Consider the following 18654-nt stretch of genomic DNA (forward strand, 5'->3'; position numbering starts at 1 on the left):
ATACAAATATCTATTCTCTCCACATGTCAGAGCCCATTCATTTCATGGTTTGGAAATGGGGAGAATAGATCTCCTTAAACTGCAAGTCAGCAGGTGTTTCTTTACAGTTAACTTTAGCAAAATTCATACAAAATAGTAATTAACAATGATCTTCTTTACTTGTTAACTCACAAGGAAACACCTTCAAAACTGCATTTTGTTAAAGTTTCTGTACTAAAATGTAGGAAAACTGAACTACACAAATATTGAAAAGTTAAAAATTCCTTAATTTTTTATTCCTGGTACCACTACCACAATTTACAGGGCAATATACCTGATGTAATGAAAAGAAAAATAAAAAGAAAAAGCTATAACAGATAAACGACCTCAGGAATGTACATCTAATTGACACTACATTGCATTAATCAATAGTTGCACTTTTTGCAAACTGTGGCTATGACAGTCCTGAAGAAGAAGGGTTTCCTGTTTAAGCTGCAGTATCTTTTCTGACTATGGATCATTGTTCCTTCTGTGGCAGATTTTTACAGTTCCTCTAATGCATTTGGGACGACTGTCTCAAAGTAACCTGCAGCTTTCCTGACAACTCCTCACTCTCTCTCCTGCTAAGAACTGTAGCCCTTTTCTTCTGAGTTTTTAGAACCTTCTGCTACCACATCCACCACTTCCACCACCAGATCCATAACCACCACCATAGGGACTTGCTGAGCTTCTTCCACCAAAACTGCCCCCCTTCATGGGTCCGTAATTTGATTGCTGTTGACAACTATAATTTCCAAAATCATTATAGCTCCTACCACCACCACAGTTACCTCCAAAATTTCCTCCTTCATTGTAACCATCATATCTTCCACCACCGCCACCATATCCACCACCTTGGTTTCCATATCCTGGTCCACCACCACCATAGCCTCCTCTACTACTATAACCAGGACCACCACCATAGTTACCACCATTGCCTCCAAATCCATTATATCCACCATCACCTCCTCCATAACTACCTCTGCTGCCACCACCTCCATGACCATAGCCTCCTCTTCCACCAAAGTTTCCACCACGGCCAAAGTTACCTCCACCACCTCCAAAGTTTCTTCCACGACCCATAAAGTTGCCAGATACACCTCCACGACCTCTTTGTGATGCAGCAGATTGCATTTCTTGTTTAGAAAGGGCCTTTTTCACTTCACAATTATGCCCATTAATAGTGTGGTATTTCTGAATAACAATTTTATCAACTGTATCATGATCATCAAAAGTTACAAAAGCAAATCTTCTCTTTTTTCCACTATGCCTGTCTTCCATAACTATGGTTTCAATCTTGCCATACTTTTCAAAGTAGTCTCTCAAATTATATTCTTCTGTATCTTCTTTAATACCACCAACAAAAATTTTCTTCACTGTTAGATGGGCACCAGGCTTTATAGAATCATCTCTAGAAACAGCTCTCTTTGGTTCCACTACATGCCCATCAACCTTGTGTGGTTGAGCACACATTGCTGCATCCACCTCTTCAACACAAGTGTAAGTAACAAAACCAAAGCCCCTGGAACGTTTTGTTTGGGGGTCTCTCATCACCACACAATCTGTAAGTGTGCCCCATTTCTCAAAATATTCTCTTAAGCTATCATCTGTAGTTTCAAAGCTCAGACCACCAATAAACAGTTTTCTCAACTGTTCTGGTTCCTTTGGATCATGGCCCTCCTCCCCCTGGTGGTGGCAGCGACAGCTGGAGTCGGGCTGGGGGTGGCCGGGTGGCCGTTTTACCTCCATTTTGAGACCAGACTCACCTTTTCAAACTCCGAAAGTGCTAATTTCATTCTTTTACATGTAGCTGTCCATTTTTCCCGGTACCACTTATAAGATATAATGTGTTTTGGATTCAAAGAATCAATATTGTCAAAATGACTATATTACCCAAGGCAATCTACAGATTCAACAAAATCCCTATCAAATTACCAATGAACTAGAACAAAAGAAAATTTTTAATTTGTATGGGAACACAAAAGATCTCAAATAGCCAAAGCAATCTTGAGAAAGAAAAACAGCCAGAAGAATCAGCTCCCTGACTTCAGACTATACTACAAAGCTACAGTAATCAAAACACTATGGTACTGGCACAAAAACAGAAATATGGTTCAATGGAATAGAATAGAAAGCCCAGAAATAAACCCACACACCTATGGTCAATTAATCTATAATAAAGGATGTCAAATTATATAATGGAGAACATTTCTTATTTTCTTTGCTTTCCTGAATATATATGTCTTGCTACCCCCTTGAAGTTAGGTATGACCATCTAACTTTCATGGCCCAATGAAATGTGAGTGGAAGGGACATTGCATCACTTTGGAGAAGTATTTAAAGGACAGTATGTGAATTTCTATGCTATTTTCATTTACTTGTGGAAAACTTACCTTGCTATGCAGGTGACATAATATGAAACATGCAGGAATACTGAGCCAACCCATAAAGGAAAGCTGTCCTAGAGAGTCTCTCCACCCTACAGTGACGTTTATGTAATAAAAATTTGTTATGTAAACCCCTGGGAACTAGATGCTGTTTATTTCAGCAGCATATGCTAGCCTATTCTGACTAATATACTCCTGAATAGTAACATCCCTTACTGAGTGCTCTCATGAGTAGCATGTTTATTTATTCATTCATATATGCCTCAGAATCTGGATCCCAGGTCTATCTTCTTCTCTCCTGTCCTCATAGGTCATTAATCATTTAAGGAGCATGACATTTGGTGATACAACCACTTGAACTTCATCTTCTCTTACAGGGCCTACAATCAACCTGAATGCTTTTCATGTTCATTTGTATGATCAGTTCACCAACCTATCAAATCAGTTATTTCACTATCTCACTTCAGTGATCTCAACACCACTTCACCCCATATTTCATAAGCATACATGCATATTTTCATCACCTGACTCAGTTTCTCCTCTGAAATAATGGATTCATTCATCTCACTTTCTGAAAACAGCCTCCTATCCTCCAAGTTGATTCATTTAATCATGCCCTGCTATACCAACCTCATCAGGACCCCCAGGATACAGACCTTCTTATTTTAATCTATTTTTATCCTAATTACTATTGATCCCATTGTTTTGATCCTTAGTAATCCTAATCCTAATGATTTTGCCCCTTTGGTCATTATTCTCAGTCCTTTCTTCATTTTCCTATCCTTTCCTACATCAAACAAAACCTTACTTTGAATAATCAGAAATGTCTGCCTTCTCTGCCTCTTTACCTTATAAGTACCTACAACTAGTTAGACTGATCCAACTATAAATTTGTGCTCACCGAGACCAACTGGATCCTCCTATACTCCCTGGAAATACTACGACTGCTTCTCAATTCTCTCTCTCATTTTCACAAAAGTCCCCCTCTGTCCCAAAATCTCAACTTGATTCATTCATGGTTTTTCATCATAAAAATGATAAGAGGGGAACCCCTTTGAATTCCCAACCTTAAGACCTACAAAGCTACATGCATTAATAATCATCCTTTTTGGGGAGGACATTCAAGATGGCAGAGGAGTAAGACATGGAGATCACCTTTCTCCCCATAAATACATAAAAAATACATCTGCATGTGGAACAACTCCTATAGAACACCTACTGAATGCTGGCAGAAGATCTCAGACTTCCCAAAAGGCAAGAAACTCCCCATGTACCTGGGTAGGGCAAAAGAAGAAACAGAGACAAAAGAATAGGGACGGGACCTGCACCACTGGGAGAGAGCTATGAAGGAGGAAATGTTTCCACACACTAGGAAGCCCCTTCACTGGTGGAGATGGGGGATGGGGAGGGGGAAGCATCAAAGCCATGAAGGAGAGCGCAGCAACAGGGGTGCAGAGGGCAAAGAAAGATTCCTGCACAGAGCATTGGTGCCGACCAGCACTCACCAGCCTGAGAGGCTTGTCTGCGCACCCGCCGAGGCAGGTGGGGGATGGGAGCTGAGGCTCAGGCTTCGGAGCTCAGATCCCAGGGAGAGGATTGGGGTTGGCTGCATGAACACAGCCTAAAGGGGGCAAGTGTGCCACAGCTAGCCAGGAGGGAGTCCAGGGAAAAGTCTGGAACTGCCAAAGAGGCAAGAGATCATTGTTTCGGGGTGCACAAGGAGAGGGGATTCAGAGCACGGCCTAAACAAGCTCCAGAGATGGGTGTGAGCCACAGCTATCAGCGTGGACACCAGAGATGGGCATGAAACATTAAGGGTGCTGCTGCAGCCACCAAGAAGCATATGTGCAAGCACAGGTAACTATCCACACCTCCCCTCCTGGGAGCCTGTGCAGCCTGCCACTGCCAGGGTCCCGTGATCCAGGGGCAACTTCCCCAGGAGAACACAGGGCACGCCTCAGATTGCTGCAACATCACGCTGCCCTCTACCACTGCACGCTCGCCCCCATACCATACCCCTCCCTTCCCCTGCCCTGAGGGAGCCAGAGCACCCTAATCAGCGGCTACTTTAACCCCATCCTGTCTGGGCGAAGAACAGATGGCCTCAGATGACCTACACACAGAGGCGGGGCGAAATCCAAAGCTGAACCCCAGGAGCTGTGCGAATAAGGAAGAGAAAGGGAAATCTCTCCCAACAGCCTCAGGAGCAGCAGATTTAATCTCTATAATCAACTTGATGTACCCTGCATCTGTGGAATACCTGAATAGAGAACGAATCATCCCAAAATTGAGGCAGTGGACCTTGGGAGCAACTGTAGACATGGGATATGCTTTCTTGTTTTATGTTTATCTTACTTTAGCATTTAGAGTTTATTATCATGCATAGATTGGTTTATTGATTTAGTTGTTCTCTTCCATATATATAGTTCCTTTTTCTCATTTTCTGAGTGTGTATGTGTATGCTTCTTTGTGTGATTTTGTCTGTATAGCTTTGCTTTTACCATTTGTCCTAGGGTTCTGTCTGTCATTCTGTTTTTTGTTTTTTTGTATAGTTTTTACCACTTGTTATCATTGGTAGATTTGTTTATTGGTTTGGTTGCTCTCTTCTTTCTTTCTTTTATTTACCACTTGTTATCATTGGTAGATTTGTTTATTGGTTTGGTTGCTCTCTTCTTTCTTTCTTTTATTTAAATTAATTTTTACCACTTGTTATCATTGGTAGATTTGTTTATTGGTTTGGTTGCTCTCTTCTTTCTTTCTTTTATTTAAATTAATTTTTAATTTTTTAAAGTTTTTATTTTAATAACTTTATTTACATTATTTTATTTTATTTTTCTTTCTTTTTTTTTTCCTCACTTCTTCCTAGCTGTGTGGCTTACAGTGTTTTGCTGCTCCAGCCCGGTGTCAGGCCTGAGCCTCTTAGGTGGGAGAGCCAAATTCAGGACATTGGACAACCAGAGACCTCCCAGCTCCATGTAACATCAAACAGCAAAAGCTCTCCCAGAGATCTCCATCTCAATGTTAAGACCCAGCTCCACTCAACGACCAACAAACTACAGTGCTGGACACCCCATACCAAACAGCTAGCAAGACAAGAACACAACCCCACCCATTATCAGAGAGGCTGCCTGAAATCATAATAAGTTCACAGACACCCCAAATTACAACACCAGACACAGTCCTGCCCACCAGAAAGACAAGATCCAGGCTCATCCACCAGAGCACAGGCACTAGTCCCCTCCACCAGGAAGCATACACAAGCCACTGAACAAACCTAACCCACTGGGGGCAGACTCCAAAAACAACAGGAACTATGAACCTGCAGCCTGCAAAAAGGAGACCCCAAACAGACTAAGTTAAGCAAAATGAGAAGACAGAGAAATACACAGCAGATGAAGGAGCAAGATAAAAACACACCAGACCAAACAATTGAAGAGGAAATAAGCAGTCTACCTGAAAAAGAATTCAGAGTAATCCCAATGAATATGATCCAAAATATTGGAAATAGAATGGAGAAAATACAAGAAACGTTTAACAAGGACCTAAAAGAACTAAAGAGCAAACAAACAATGATAACACAATAACTGTAATTAAAAATTCTCTAGAAGGAATCAATAGCAGAATAACTGAGGCAGAAGAATGGATAAGTGACCTGGAAAATAAAATAGTGGAAATAAATGCCCCAGAACAGTACAAAGAAAAAAGAATCAAAAGACTTGAGGACAGTCTCAGAGACCTCGGGGACAACATTAAATGCACAAACATTAGAATTATAGGGTTATAGGGGTCCCAGAGAAGAAGAGAAAAAGAAAGGAACTGAGAAAATATTTGAAGAGATTATAGTTGAAAACTTCCCTAATATGGGAAAGGAAATAGTTAATCAAGTCCAGGAAGTGCAGAGAGTCCCATAAAGGATAAATCCAAGGAGAAACACACCAAGACACAAACTAATCAAACTATCAAAAATTAAATACAAAGAAAAAATATTAAAAGCAGCAAGGGAAAAACAAAAAATAACTTACAAGGGAATCCCCATAAGGTTAACAGCTGATTTCTCCACAGAAATTCGGCAAGACAGAAGGGAATGGCAGGACATATTTAAAGTGATGAAAAGGAAAAAAACTTCAACCAAGATTACTCTACCCAGGAAGGATCTCATTCAGATTCAACAGAGAAATTAAAATCTTTACAGACAAGCAAGAGGTAAGAGAATTCAGCACCACCAAACCACCTTTACAACAAATGCTAGAGAAACTTCTTTAGGCAGGAAACACAGGAGAAGGAAAAGACCTACAAAAACAAACACAAAAGAATTAAGAAAATGGAAATAGGAACATACGTATCAAAAATTACCTTAAATGTAAATGGATTAAATGCTCCAACAACAAAAATAGACTGGCTGAATGCATACAAAAACAAGACCCATATATATACTGTCTACAAGAGACCCACTTCAGACCTAGGGACACATACAGACTGAAAGTGAGGGGATGGATAAAGATATTCCATGCAAATGGAAATTAAAAGAAAGCTGCTCGGTGCTTTGTGACCGCCTGGAGGGGTGGGATAGGGAGGGTGGGAGGGAGGGAGACGCAAGCGGGAAGAGATATGGGAATATATGTATATATATAACTGATTCATTTTGTTGTGAAGCTGAAACTAACATACCATTGTAAAGCAATTATACTCCAATAAAGATGTTAAAAAAAAAAAAAAAGAAAGCTGAAGTAGCAATCTCATAACAGACAAAGTAGATTTCAAAATAAAGACTATTACAAGAGACAAATAAGGACACTACATGATGGTCAAGGGATCAATCCAGGAAGAAGATATAAAAATTGTAAATATTTATGCACCCAACATAGAGCACCTCAATACATAAGGCAAATGCTAACAGCTATAGAAGGGGAAATCGACAGTAATACAATAATATTAGGGGACTTTTAACACCCTACTTTCACCAATGGACAGATCATCCAAAATGAAAATAAATAAGGAAACACAAGCTTTAAATGATACATGAAACAAGGTGGACATAATTGATATGTATAGGATATTCCATCCAGAAACAACAGAATACACTTACTTCTCAACTGCTCATGGAAGATTCTCCAGGATAAATCATATCTTGGGTCATAAAACAAGCCTTGGTAAATTTAAGAAAATTGAAATTGTATCTTTTCCAAAAACAACGTTATGAGATTAGATATCAATCACATGAAAAAATCTGTAAAAAAAATACAAACACATGGAGTCAAACAATACACTACTAAAAAAACAAGAGATCGCTGACAAAATCAAAGAGGAAATCAAAAAATACCTAGAAACAAATGACAATGAAAACCTGATGACCCAAAACATATGGGATGCAGCAAAAGCAGTTCTAAGAGGGAAGTTTATAGCACTATAATCCTACCTCAAGAAACAAGAAACAACTCAACTAAACAACCTAACCTTACATGTAAATCAATTACAGAAAGAATAACAAAAAAATCCCAAAGTTAGCAGAAGGAAAGAAATCATAAAATTCAGATCAGAAACAAATGAAAAAGAAATGAAGGAAACGATAGCAAAGATCCATAAAACTAGAAGATGGTTCATTCAGAAGATAAACAAAATTGATAAACCATTAGCCAGACTCAAAAGAAAGAAAGGGAGAAGACTCAAATCAATAGAATTAGAAATGAAAAAGGAGAAGTAACAACTGACACTGCAGAAATACAAAGGATCATGAGTGATTACTACAAGCAACTCTTTGCCAATAAAATGGACAACCTGGAAGAAATAGACAAATTATTAGAAAAGTACAACCTTCCAAGACTGAACCAGGAAGAAATAGAAAATATAAACAGACCAATTACAAGCACTGAAATTGAGACTGATTAAAAACCTTCCAACAAACAAAAGACCAGGACCAGATGGCTTCACAGGCAAATTTTATCAAACATTTAGATATCCTTCTCAAACTCTTCCAAATATAGCAGAGGAGGAACACTCCCAAACTCATTCTACGAAGCCACAATCACCTTGATACCAAAACCAGCCAAAGATGTCACAAAGAAAGAAAACTACAGGCCAATATCACTGATGAACATAGATGCAAAATTCGTCAACAAAATATTAGCAAACAGAATCCAACAGCACATTTAAAGGATCATACACCATGATCAAGTGGGGTTTATCCCAGGAAGGCAAGGATTCTTCAATATATGAAAATTAATCAACGTGATCAAACATTCACAAACTGAAGGAGAAAAACCATATGATCATCTCAATAGATGCAGAAAGAGCATTCGACAAAATTCAACACCCATTTATGATAAAAACCCTCCAGAAAGTAGGCATACAGGGAACCTACCTCAACATAATAAAGGCCATATATGACAAACCCACAGCCAACATTGTCCTCAATGGTGAAAAACTGAACGCATTTCCACTAAGATCAGGAAAAAGACAAGGTTGTCCACTCTCACCACTATTATTCAACATAGCTTTGGAAGTTTTAGCCACAACAATCAGAGAAGAAAAAGAAATAAAAGGAATCCAAATCAGAAAAGAAGAAGTAAAACTGTCACTGTTTGCAGATGACATACTATACATAGAGAATCCTAAGGATACTACCAGAAAACTACTAGAGTTAATCAATGAATTCTGTAAAGTAGCAGGATACAGTTTAGATGCACAGAAATCTCTTGCATTCCTATACACTGATGATGAAAAATCTGAAAGCGAATTTAAGGACACACTCCCATTTACCACTACAACAAAAAGAATAAAATACCTAGGAATAAACCTACCTAAGGAGACAGAAAACCTGTATGCAGAAAACTATAAGACACTGATGAAAGAAATTAAATGTGATACAAACAGATGGAGAGATATACCATGTTCTTGGATTGGAAGAATCAACATTGTGAAAAGGATTATACTACCCAAAGCAGTCTACAGATGCAATGCAATCCCTATCAAACTACCAATGGCATTTCTCACAGAACTAGAACAAAACATTTCACAATTTGTATGGAAACACAAAAAAGCCCTGAATAGCCAAAGCATTCTTGGGAAAGAAAAACAGAGCTGGAGGACTCAGGTTCCCTGACTTCAGACTATCCTACAAAGCTACAGTAATCAAGACAGTATGGTACTGGCACAAAAACAGAAATATAGATCAATGGAACAGGATAGAAAGCCCAGAGGAAAACCCACACACATATGGTCACCTTATCTTTGATAAAGGAGCAAGAATATACAATGGAGAAAAGACAGCCTCTTCAATAAGTGGTGCTGTGAAAAATGGACAGCTACAAGTAAAAGAATGAAATTAGAACACTCCCTAAAACCATACACAAAAGTAAACTCAAAATGGATTAAAGACCTAAATGGAAGCCCAGACACTATAAAACTCTTTGAGGAAAACATAGGCAGAACACTCTATGATGTACATCAAAGCAAGATCCTTTTTGACCCACCTCCTAGAGAAATGGAAATAAAAACAAAAATAAACAAATGGGACCTAATGAAACTTCAAAGCTTTTGCACAGCAAAGGAAACCATAAACAATACGAAAAGCCAACCCTCTGAATGGGAGAAAGCATTTGCAAATGAAGCAACTGACCGAGGATTAATCTCCAAAATTTACAAGCAGCTCATGCAGCTCAATATCGCTAAAACAAACAACCCAGTCCAAAAATGATCAGAAAACCTAAATAGACATTTCTCCAAAGAAGATGTACAGACTGCCAACAAACACATGAAAGAATGCTGAACATCACTAATCATTAGAGAAATGCAAATCAAAACTACAATGAGATATCACCTCATACCAGTCAGAATGGCCATCATCAACAAATCTACAATCAATAAATCCTGGAGAGGGTGTGGAGAAAAGGGAACACTTTTGCATTGTTGGTGGGAATGTAAATTGATACAGCCACTAAGGAGAACAGCATGGAGCTTCCTTAAAATACTAAATTAGAACTACCATACGACCCAGCAATCCCCTACTGGGCATATACCCTGAGAAAACCATAATTCAAAAAGAGTCACGTACCACGATGTACATTGCATCTCAATTTACTACAACCAGGACATGGAAGCAACCTAAGTGTCCATCGACAGATGAATGGATACAGAAGATGTGGCACATATATACAATGGAGTATCACTCCGCCATAAAGAGAAATGAAATTGAGTTATTTGTAGTGAGGTGAATGGACCTAGAGACTGTCATACAGAGTGAAGTAAGTCAGAAAGAGAGAAACAAATATCATATGCTAACACATATATATGGAATCTAAAAAAAAAGGGGGGGGGGTTCTGAAGAACCTAGGGACAGGATAGGAATAAAGACATAGATGTACAGAATGGACTTGAGGACACAGGGAGTGCAAAGGGTAAGCTGGGACAAAGTGAGAGAGTGACATGGACATATATACACTACCAAATGTAAAATAGATAGCTTGTGGGAAGCAGCTGCATCACACAGGGAGATCAGCTTGGTGCTGTGTGACCACCTAGAGGGGTGGGATAGGGAGGGTGGGAGGGAGACACAAGAGGGAGGCGGTATGGGGATATATGTACACATAGAGCTGATTCACTTTGTTATACAGCAGAAAGTAACACACCATTGTAAATCAATTATGCTCCAATAAAGATGTTAAAAAAAGTCATCCTTTTATCTTGTACTCTGTTGATTTTCTCCACTCCTCCCTGTGTCTCCAAACACTTCCTTTTCTAACTCCTTCTTATTAGTATTTTACTATGACCATGATTCTTTCCAATTTTATAATTACTCAACCACTAAAATTATCCCTCTTATTTGTACCTGAAATACTTTCATCAACTACTTACATGCTGCTAAATAAATGCAATAAACCTCATCATATAACCATATTTTTATATAGATGGGCACTTTCTTCTTCTTCTTTTAAAAATTTTTATTGGAGTATAGTTGATTTACAATGTTGTGTTAGTTTCTGTTCTACAGCAAAGTGAATCAGTTATATATATATACATATATTCACTCTTTTTTAGATTCTATTCCCATAGAGGCCATTACAGAGTACTGAGTAGAGTTTCCTGTGCTATACAGAAGGCTCTTATTAGTAGTCTATTTTTTATATAGTAGTGTGTATATGTCAATCCCAATCTCCCAATTTATCCCTCCCCCCCTTATCCCCTGGTAACCATAAGTTTGTTGTCTACATCTGTGACTCTACTTCTGTTTTGTAAATAAGTTCATTTGTACTAGTTTTTTTTTAGATTCCACATATAAGTGATGTCATATGATACTTGTGTTTCTGTGTACTTACTTCATTCAGTACAACAATCTCTGAGTCCATCCATGTTGCTGCAAATGGCATTATTTTGTTCTTTTTTAGGGCTAAGTAGTATTCCATTGTATATATATACTGAGTAGTATTCCACATCTTCTTTATCCATTCCTCTGTTGATGGACACTTAGGTTGCTTCCATGTCCTGGTTGTTTTAAATAGTACTTCAATGAACATTGTGGTGCATGTGTCTTTTTGAGTTATGGTTTTCTCTGGGTATATGCCCAGGAGTGACACTGGGTTGTATGTTGGCTTCAGTTGCCCCATGCTTTCTTGATTTTCCCTTACTACTCCTACATGATTATCTCAGCCTAATTTACAGAATCTTCTTCTACCTCCAGGTCCTTGTCCGTATACATTTAGGTTTCATCCTCTGTGTGAAATCTCTTTTTAATCCCTACTCTTCTTAATCCTGGGTGATCACATATACATTTATTACCTCTACTACCTACAAAGATTATGTATTAATGATTTACAAATATTTATCTAGAGAACAGACCTCTCTCTAAGTTCCTTTTGTTTACTACATGTCTCAATGTAGTTGTCTCATAAGAATCTCATACACTATCTAAACAAACTAAAATTTTGGAATAAACCAAAGTGACCCAAGAAAAAAGAAATAGAGCACATAAGGCACAAGGAATTTCCAGGTTGATGGTTATGGAAGCACACATGGTGAATCAATGCAACAGACATAGAGGTCAAGTATTCCCAATTGAAATGTGAGGATAGAGGCCCAGGAAAGATGTGTCCAAGATGAGAAGCTGGCAAAATATCTACTATGTTTAGATAAATTTAAAAGAGGTCTCTGTAAATAGAGTGGAGATTAACTAGCAATAGATATATAGTAAATGAAACAAACTAAAACATTAGATATTAACTCCATTAGACCTTAGATATTAACATTAACTCCAAGAAAAGCAAAAAATTAGCAAGAAAAGAAACGTAATCATAGAACACTTCTTGAGTCACCTGTGAATAATCAAATAATGTGATATAACAATACTGAAAAAATAAGAAGAGATATAAAGTTGAACTGAAAAAATAAGGAATAGCAATATAAACAGAGGTATTTATCAGAATAGTCAATTTAAAAGATATGAACATGTTTATCTCAAGGTAGTAGAAGTCAGGAGAGGAGAGAATGGGGCAGATGGCTGCTATTATTAAATATTGCCTACTAGAACCAACAAGGACCTACTGTACAGCACAGAGAACTCTGTTCAATATTCTGTCATAACCTAAATGGGAAAAGAATTTGAAAAAGAATAGATAGATGTATATGTATAATTGAATCACTTTGCTGTACACCTGAAACTAACATTGTTAAACAACTATACTCCAATATAAAATAAAAATTTTTTTAAATTTATTAGCCTATGAGGGTTTTTTTTGTTTTTTTTTTTTTTTGCGGTACGCGGGCCTCTCACTCTTGTGGCCTCTGCCATTGCAGAGCAGAGGCTCCGGACGTGCAGGCTCAGCAGCCATGGCTCACAGGCCCAGCCACTCCACAGCATGTGGGATCTTCCCGGACAAGGGCACAAACCTATGTCCCCTGCATCAGCAGGCGGACTCTCAACCACTGCGCCACCAGGAAAGCCCCTATTTTATTTTTTAAATAATGTACATGTACTACTTTGATAAAAATTTAAAACATTAAAAGTTTTATAATATATGTCTTGCTTTTGTCTAAATGCAGGAGGTGTGAGGTACAAATTATTGTCTAGGTAGAAAAAGTAAAATACCACAAAAAGAGTAGATGAGTTGATAAATAGAAGATGTAGCACATTGGTGCATGTAAAATGAGAGAGTATTTGGTTGGTTAGTTGGGTAGTCAGGAAAACTAGGAGACAAGAAACAGAATAAACTCTACATAGGAAGTGGTTGTTAAGCTCCTTGAAAGGGAGTAACATGTATAATTTGCTTTATATACAGTAGGTAGTTTAAATTATTATGGAAAGAAATACTTCAGCAAAATACATGAAAAGTAGATGAAAGCACATTTAGAGCAAACTTTAATAACAGTGCTGAAACCCCTGTGATGGTACATGAAAAGTTATTTTCTGAATATGTTTTGAAAATGTTGGAGTGGAGAATAACCTAGGGTTGACATATAAAATACAGAATGTCCAGTTACATTTTATTTTCAGAAAAACAACAGATTTTTATGGGTTCCCCAATATTGCATGAAACTTATAATTAAAAAATTTTTCATTGTTTATCTAAAATTCAAATTTAACTGAGCATCCTATATTTTTATTTGCTAATTCTGGCAACCCAAGGATAAACCAATTGTTAAAGACCTAAAAGGTAAATAATACAAATACAGACATTCTAGTTAAAAGTAGAAAATTATAATAGCTAAACTTTTTAAACTAATTTAAGAACCTGAAAATGAAGAGTAGGGTAATGAGCGTTCTGAGAGGAAAACCCTGACATAAGAGATCCCCTTACCCTTGGTGAATACCAAAAAAGTGTGTTTTTGTATAATGATGATGTTAGCTTTCCTAACTAGATGAACATCACCATAAGGCTACTCTCCTGTTCCATATTCAAAGGAATCAATCATCTTCCTGATGAACACATCTAAATTTCTAGCCAAGAGCGACTAAAACAGGGAGATACTCATGAGTTCCAGGCAAATTAAACTCTAAAGCAGGTTGTCAAACTATGGCCCACTGACTGTTCTTGTAAATAAAGTTTTATTAGAACACAGCCATGCCCATTCATTTACACATTGTCCATGGCTGCTTTTACACTACAAAGGCAGAGCTGAGTAGGTGTCACAAAGACCTATGGCCCACAAAGCTAAAAAAAATTTACTAACTGATCCTTTATAGAAAAAGTTTGCCAACTGTTACTCTAAAGGCTACCTTGACCAGCAAGGACACAGCAGAATCAGGCAAAGAGAAGCTCTGAACAGGCCTACAACCTACAACCAAACATTCTCTTCGATAGCAAAATTTCAGTGAGGTCTAATTGGACTGAGGAGACATCAGAGTTAGATGGAGTTAAGCAGTGAATATTAAAAATATTTATAGATTTTATTATTTTATTTTAAGTCACCTTTATTTTTTTAATTTTTATTGAAATATAGTTGATTTACAGTGTTGTCTTAGTTTCAGGTGTACAGCAAAGTGATTCAGTTATACAAATAAATACATTCTTTTTTTACCTTCTCTTCCATTATAGGTTATTACAAGATATTGAGTAGAGTTCCCTGTGTTATACAGTAGGTCCTTGTTGGTTATCTATTTTATATATAGCAGTGTATGTATTTTAATCCCAAACTCCTAATTTATTTTTGATCATCTTTCTTCAAAAGATCTTTTCTCTTATTTTTAATATCTACTTAACATCTAATTTTAAATTATTAGATTTTATTAAAAGTGTAATCAACTAGGTCATATGCATTCTCTTCAGATCTTTAGTTGGGCTTGCTTGGCAAAGAATCTGCTTGTTGAGTTTATACTCAAGATATTTTCACCTGGCAGTAGTGGCTGACACAGAGATATAGGTACAGTAAGTCGCCTACAGACAAACAAGTTCCGTTTAGAGAGTGCGTTCGTAAGTCCAATTTGTTCTTAAGTCCAACAAAGTTAGCCTAGGTACCCAACTAACACAATCAGCTATATAGTACTGTACTGTAATAGGTTTATAATACTTTTCACACAAATAATACCTAAAAAACAAACACGAAAAATAAAGAAAACACTTTTAAACTTACAGTACAGTACCTTGAAAAGTACAGTAGTACAGTACAATAGCTGATGCTTCTTAACAGTACCAGCTACATCACCGCTGCTTTTATGTTTCCTTCCAGACATCCTGGGCTGAAATAAAGATATTGTACTACTGTACTCTATACAATATTGTACAGCAAAGTACACAAAAGCATAGCCACAAAGTACACAAAAGCATAGAGGATGCATGCACGTGACAATGTACACCAGACATGTGAACTAACTTATGTTATTGGACATGTGAATGCACGTTTGCATCTTTGAAAGTTCGCAACTAGGGACTTCCCTGGTGGTCTAGTGGGTAAGACTCTGTGCTCCCAATGCACGGGACCCGGGTTCGATCCCTGGTTGGGGAACTAGATCCCACATGCATGCTGCAACTAAGAGTCCACATGCTGCAACAAAGATCTCGTGTGCCATAACTAAGATCCGGGGCAGCCAAAATAAACAAATAAATAAATAAATATTTTGAAAAAAGAAAGTTCGCAACTTCAAAGTTCATATGTAGGGGACTTACTGTATTTGGTCTTAGAATGAAAAAAGAGATAAAGTTTATTGGAATTAACTTTGTAAGTTCAACATATTTCAATAACAGCATCATTTTATACCAGAATTACAATTTATATTTTGTTTTTAACTTTTTAGCCAATTTGAGGTACTGTAAAAATGTGACCTTAGAAGTGAAAATTATAAAACTGCTTATAGGATGAAAGTTACTCATTTTCTCAAAAAACAAAAGTTGAAGAAAGTCTGTTCACTGAAATGTCATAAGTAACAAAATCTGTTTTCTACCAAGTCACACAGATGTAGATGCTTTTTTAAAAAATAATAATTCTATATAGTAAAAATAGATTTGTTTTTCTTCCATATATTTACCATGACTTATTCTCTCATTAAAATATGAAATATACCAAAGGAGAGAACCTGTTAGGTTTTAAGTTAACTTCTTTAAGATAAATAGTTTAATCACTTAAAATTATTTTATGGAAACAAAAATTGTTTTTGAAAGAAAATATGGCTTTGTCTTTTCTCCTTGAGGTAAGATCAATATAATTATCAAAAAGCACACTGATGTGAAAAGCTTAAGCGTTTCACATAAATTTTTTTTAATGCTAACAATTTTTACTTGTTTGAAAAGTTTTCTTGAGATATAATTAACAAACACATAATTCATCCATTTAAAGTTTTCAATTCAGTGTTTTTTACTATTGTCACCGCATCATACAACCATCATCACAACCTAATTTTACAACATTTTTGTCCCTCCTGAAAAAAAAAAAGCCTATCATATCCTCATTCATTTCCACCCACTCCACCCCCAAGCTTAGGCAACCACGAATCTATTTTCAACCCCCATAGATTTGCGTATTCTGGATATTTCATAGGAATAGGGTCATACAATATGTGGTATTTTGTGACTGTCTTTTTTTACTTAGCATGTTTTCAGGTTTCATCCATTTTGCAGAATGTATCAGTACTTGATTTCTCTTTATTGCTGAATAATATTCCAGTGTATGGTTATATCACATTTTATTTTTCCATTCATCAGTGAATGAATGGACATTTGCATTGTTTCTACTTTTTGGCTACTATAGATAATACTGCTCTGAAATTCATGTACAGGTTTTTTATGTGAACATATGTTTTGATTTATTTTGGGTCCATAACTTAAAAAAAAAAAAAGAATTGCTAGGTCATACAGGAACCCTGTGCTTAATTTTTTTTTCTCTTTAAGTTTTTTTTTAAACATTTTTATTGGCGTATAATTGCTTTACAATGGTGTGTTAGTTTCTGCTTTATAACAAAGTGAATCAGCTATACATATACATATATCCCCATACCGCCTCCCTCTTGTGTCTCCCTCCCACCCTCCCTATCCCACCCCTCTAGGTGGTCACAAAGCACCAAACTGATCTCCCTGTGTGATGCAGCTACTTCCCACTAGCTATCTATTTTACATTTGGTAGTGTAAATATGTCCATGCCACTCTCTCACTTCATCTCAGCTTACCCTTCCCCCTCTCTGTGTCCACAAGTCCATTCTCTACTCCTGCATCTTTACTCCTGTCCTGCCCCTAGGTTCTTCAGAAACAATTTTTTTTTTTAGATTCCATATATATGTGTTAGCATATGGTATTTGCTTTTCTCTTTCTGACTTACTTCACTCTGTATAACAGACTCTAGGTCCATCCACCTCACTAAAAATAACTCAATTTCGTTTCTTTTTATGGCTGAGTAATATTTAATTGTATATATGTGCCACATCTTCTTTATCCATTCATCTGTCGACAGACACTTACGTTGCTTCCATGTCCTGGCTATTGTAAATGGAGCTGCAATGAACATTGTGGTACATGACTCTTTTTGAATTGTGGTTTTCTCAGGGTGCATGCCTAGTAGTGGGATTGCTGGTGGTATGGTAGCTCTATTTTTAGTTTTTTAAGGAACCTCCATGCTGTTCTCCATAGTGGCTGTATCAATTTACATTCCCACCAACAGTGCAAGAGGGTTCCCTTTTCTCCACACCCTCTACAGCATGTGCTTAATATTTTGAGGAAATGCCAGACTTTTCCAAAGAGCTACACCATTTTATATTTCCACTAGCAACACATGAGGGTTCTCGTTTCTCCACATTCTCACCAATACTTGCAGTTGTCCTTTTTATTATAGTCATCTATTAATTATGATGTCTCATCTCATTGGAGTTTTAATTTGCATTTCTCTAGTGACTAATGTTACTGAGCATCCCTTCAAGTGCTTACTGGCCATGAATCTTCTTTGCAGAAATGACTATTCAGATCCTATATCCATTTTTTAATTGGGTTACTGAGTCTTTTTACTATTGAATTATGAGAGTTCTATATATACTGGATACAAGTCCCTTATCACGTACATGATTTGCAGAAATTTTCTCTCATTCCGTAGATTATCTTTCCACTCTCTTGATGGCATTCTTTTCAGCACTAAAGTTTTAAATTTTGATGTAGTCCAGCTTACCTGTTTTTTCTTTTCTCATTTGTGCTTTTAGTGTTATATTTAAGAAACCATTGCCTAACCCAAGGTCATGAATATTTACTCCTACAATTTATTCTAAGAGTTTTATAGTTCTAATTTGTACATTTAGGTCTACAAACCATTTTGTGTTATTTTTGTGTATGGTATGAAATAGCAGTCC

The 18654-nt window shown here is 37.0% G+C and overlaps 1 protein-coding gene across 2 annotated transcripts; it reads right to left on the reverse strand.

The window, feature by feature from the left end:
* Window positions 1–633: 633 nt before the first annotated feature.
* On the reverse strand, window positions 634–1767 carry LOC309960652 (heterogeneous nuclear ribonucleoprotein A3-like; the record flags this gene model as incomplete). 2 transcript variants are annotated; one of them, XM_082837554.1, is made up of 2 exons in its annotated part: window positions 634–809; window positions 948–1767. In XM_082837554.1, the coding sequence occupies 2 exons, from the start codon at window positions 1765–1767 to the stop codon at window positions 634–636; spliced, it is 996 nt and encodes a 331-aa protein (XP_082693680.1). The 2 variants fall into 2 exon arrangements, with proteins under 2 accessions (XP_082693680.1, XP_082693679.1); XM_082837553.1 differs by having other exon boundaries at window positions 634–1767.
* Window positions 1768–18654: the final 16887 nt, after the last annotated feature.

This window comes from Leucopleurus acutus (genome assembly GCF_964270905.1).
Source record: "Leucopleurus acutus genome assembly, chromosome: 4".
NCBI lineage: Eukaryota > Metazoa > Chordata > Mammalia > Artiodactyla > Delphinidae > Leucopleurus > Leucopleurus acutus.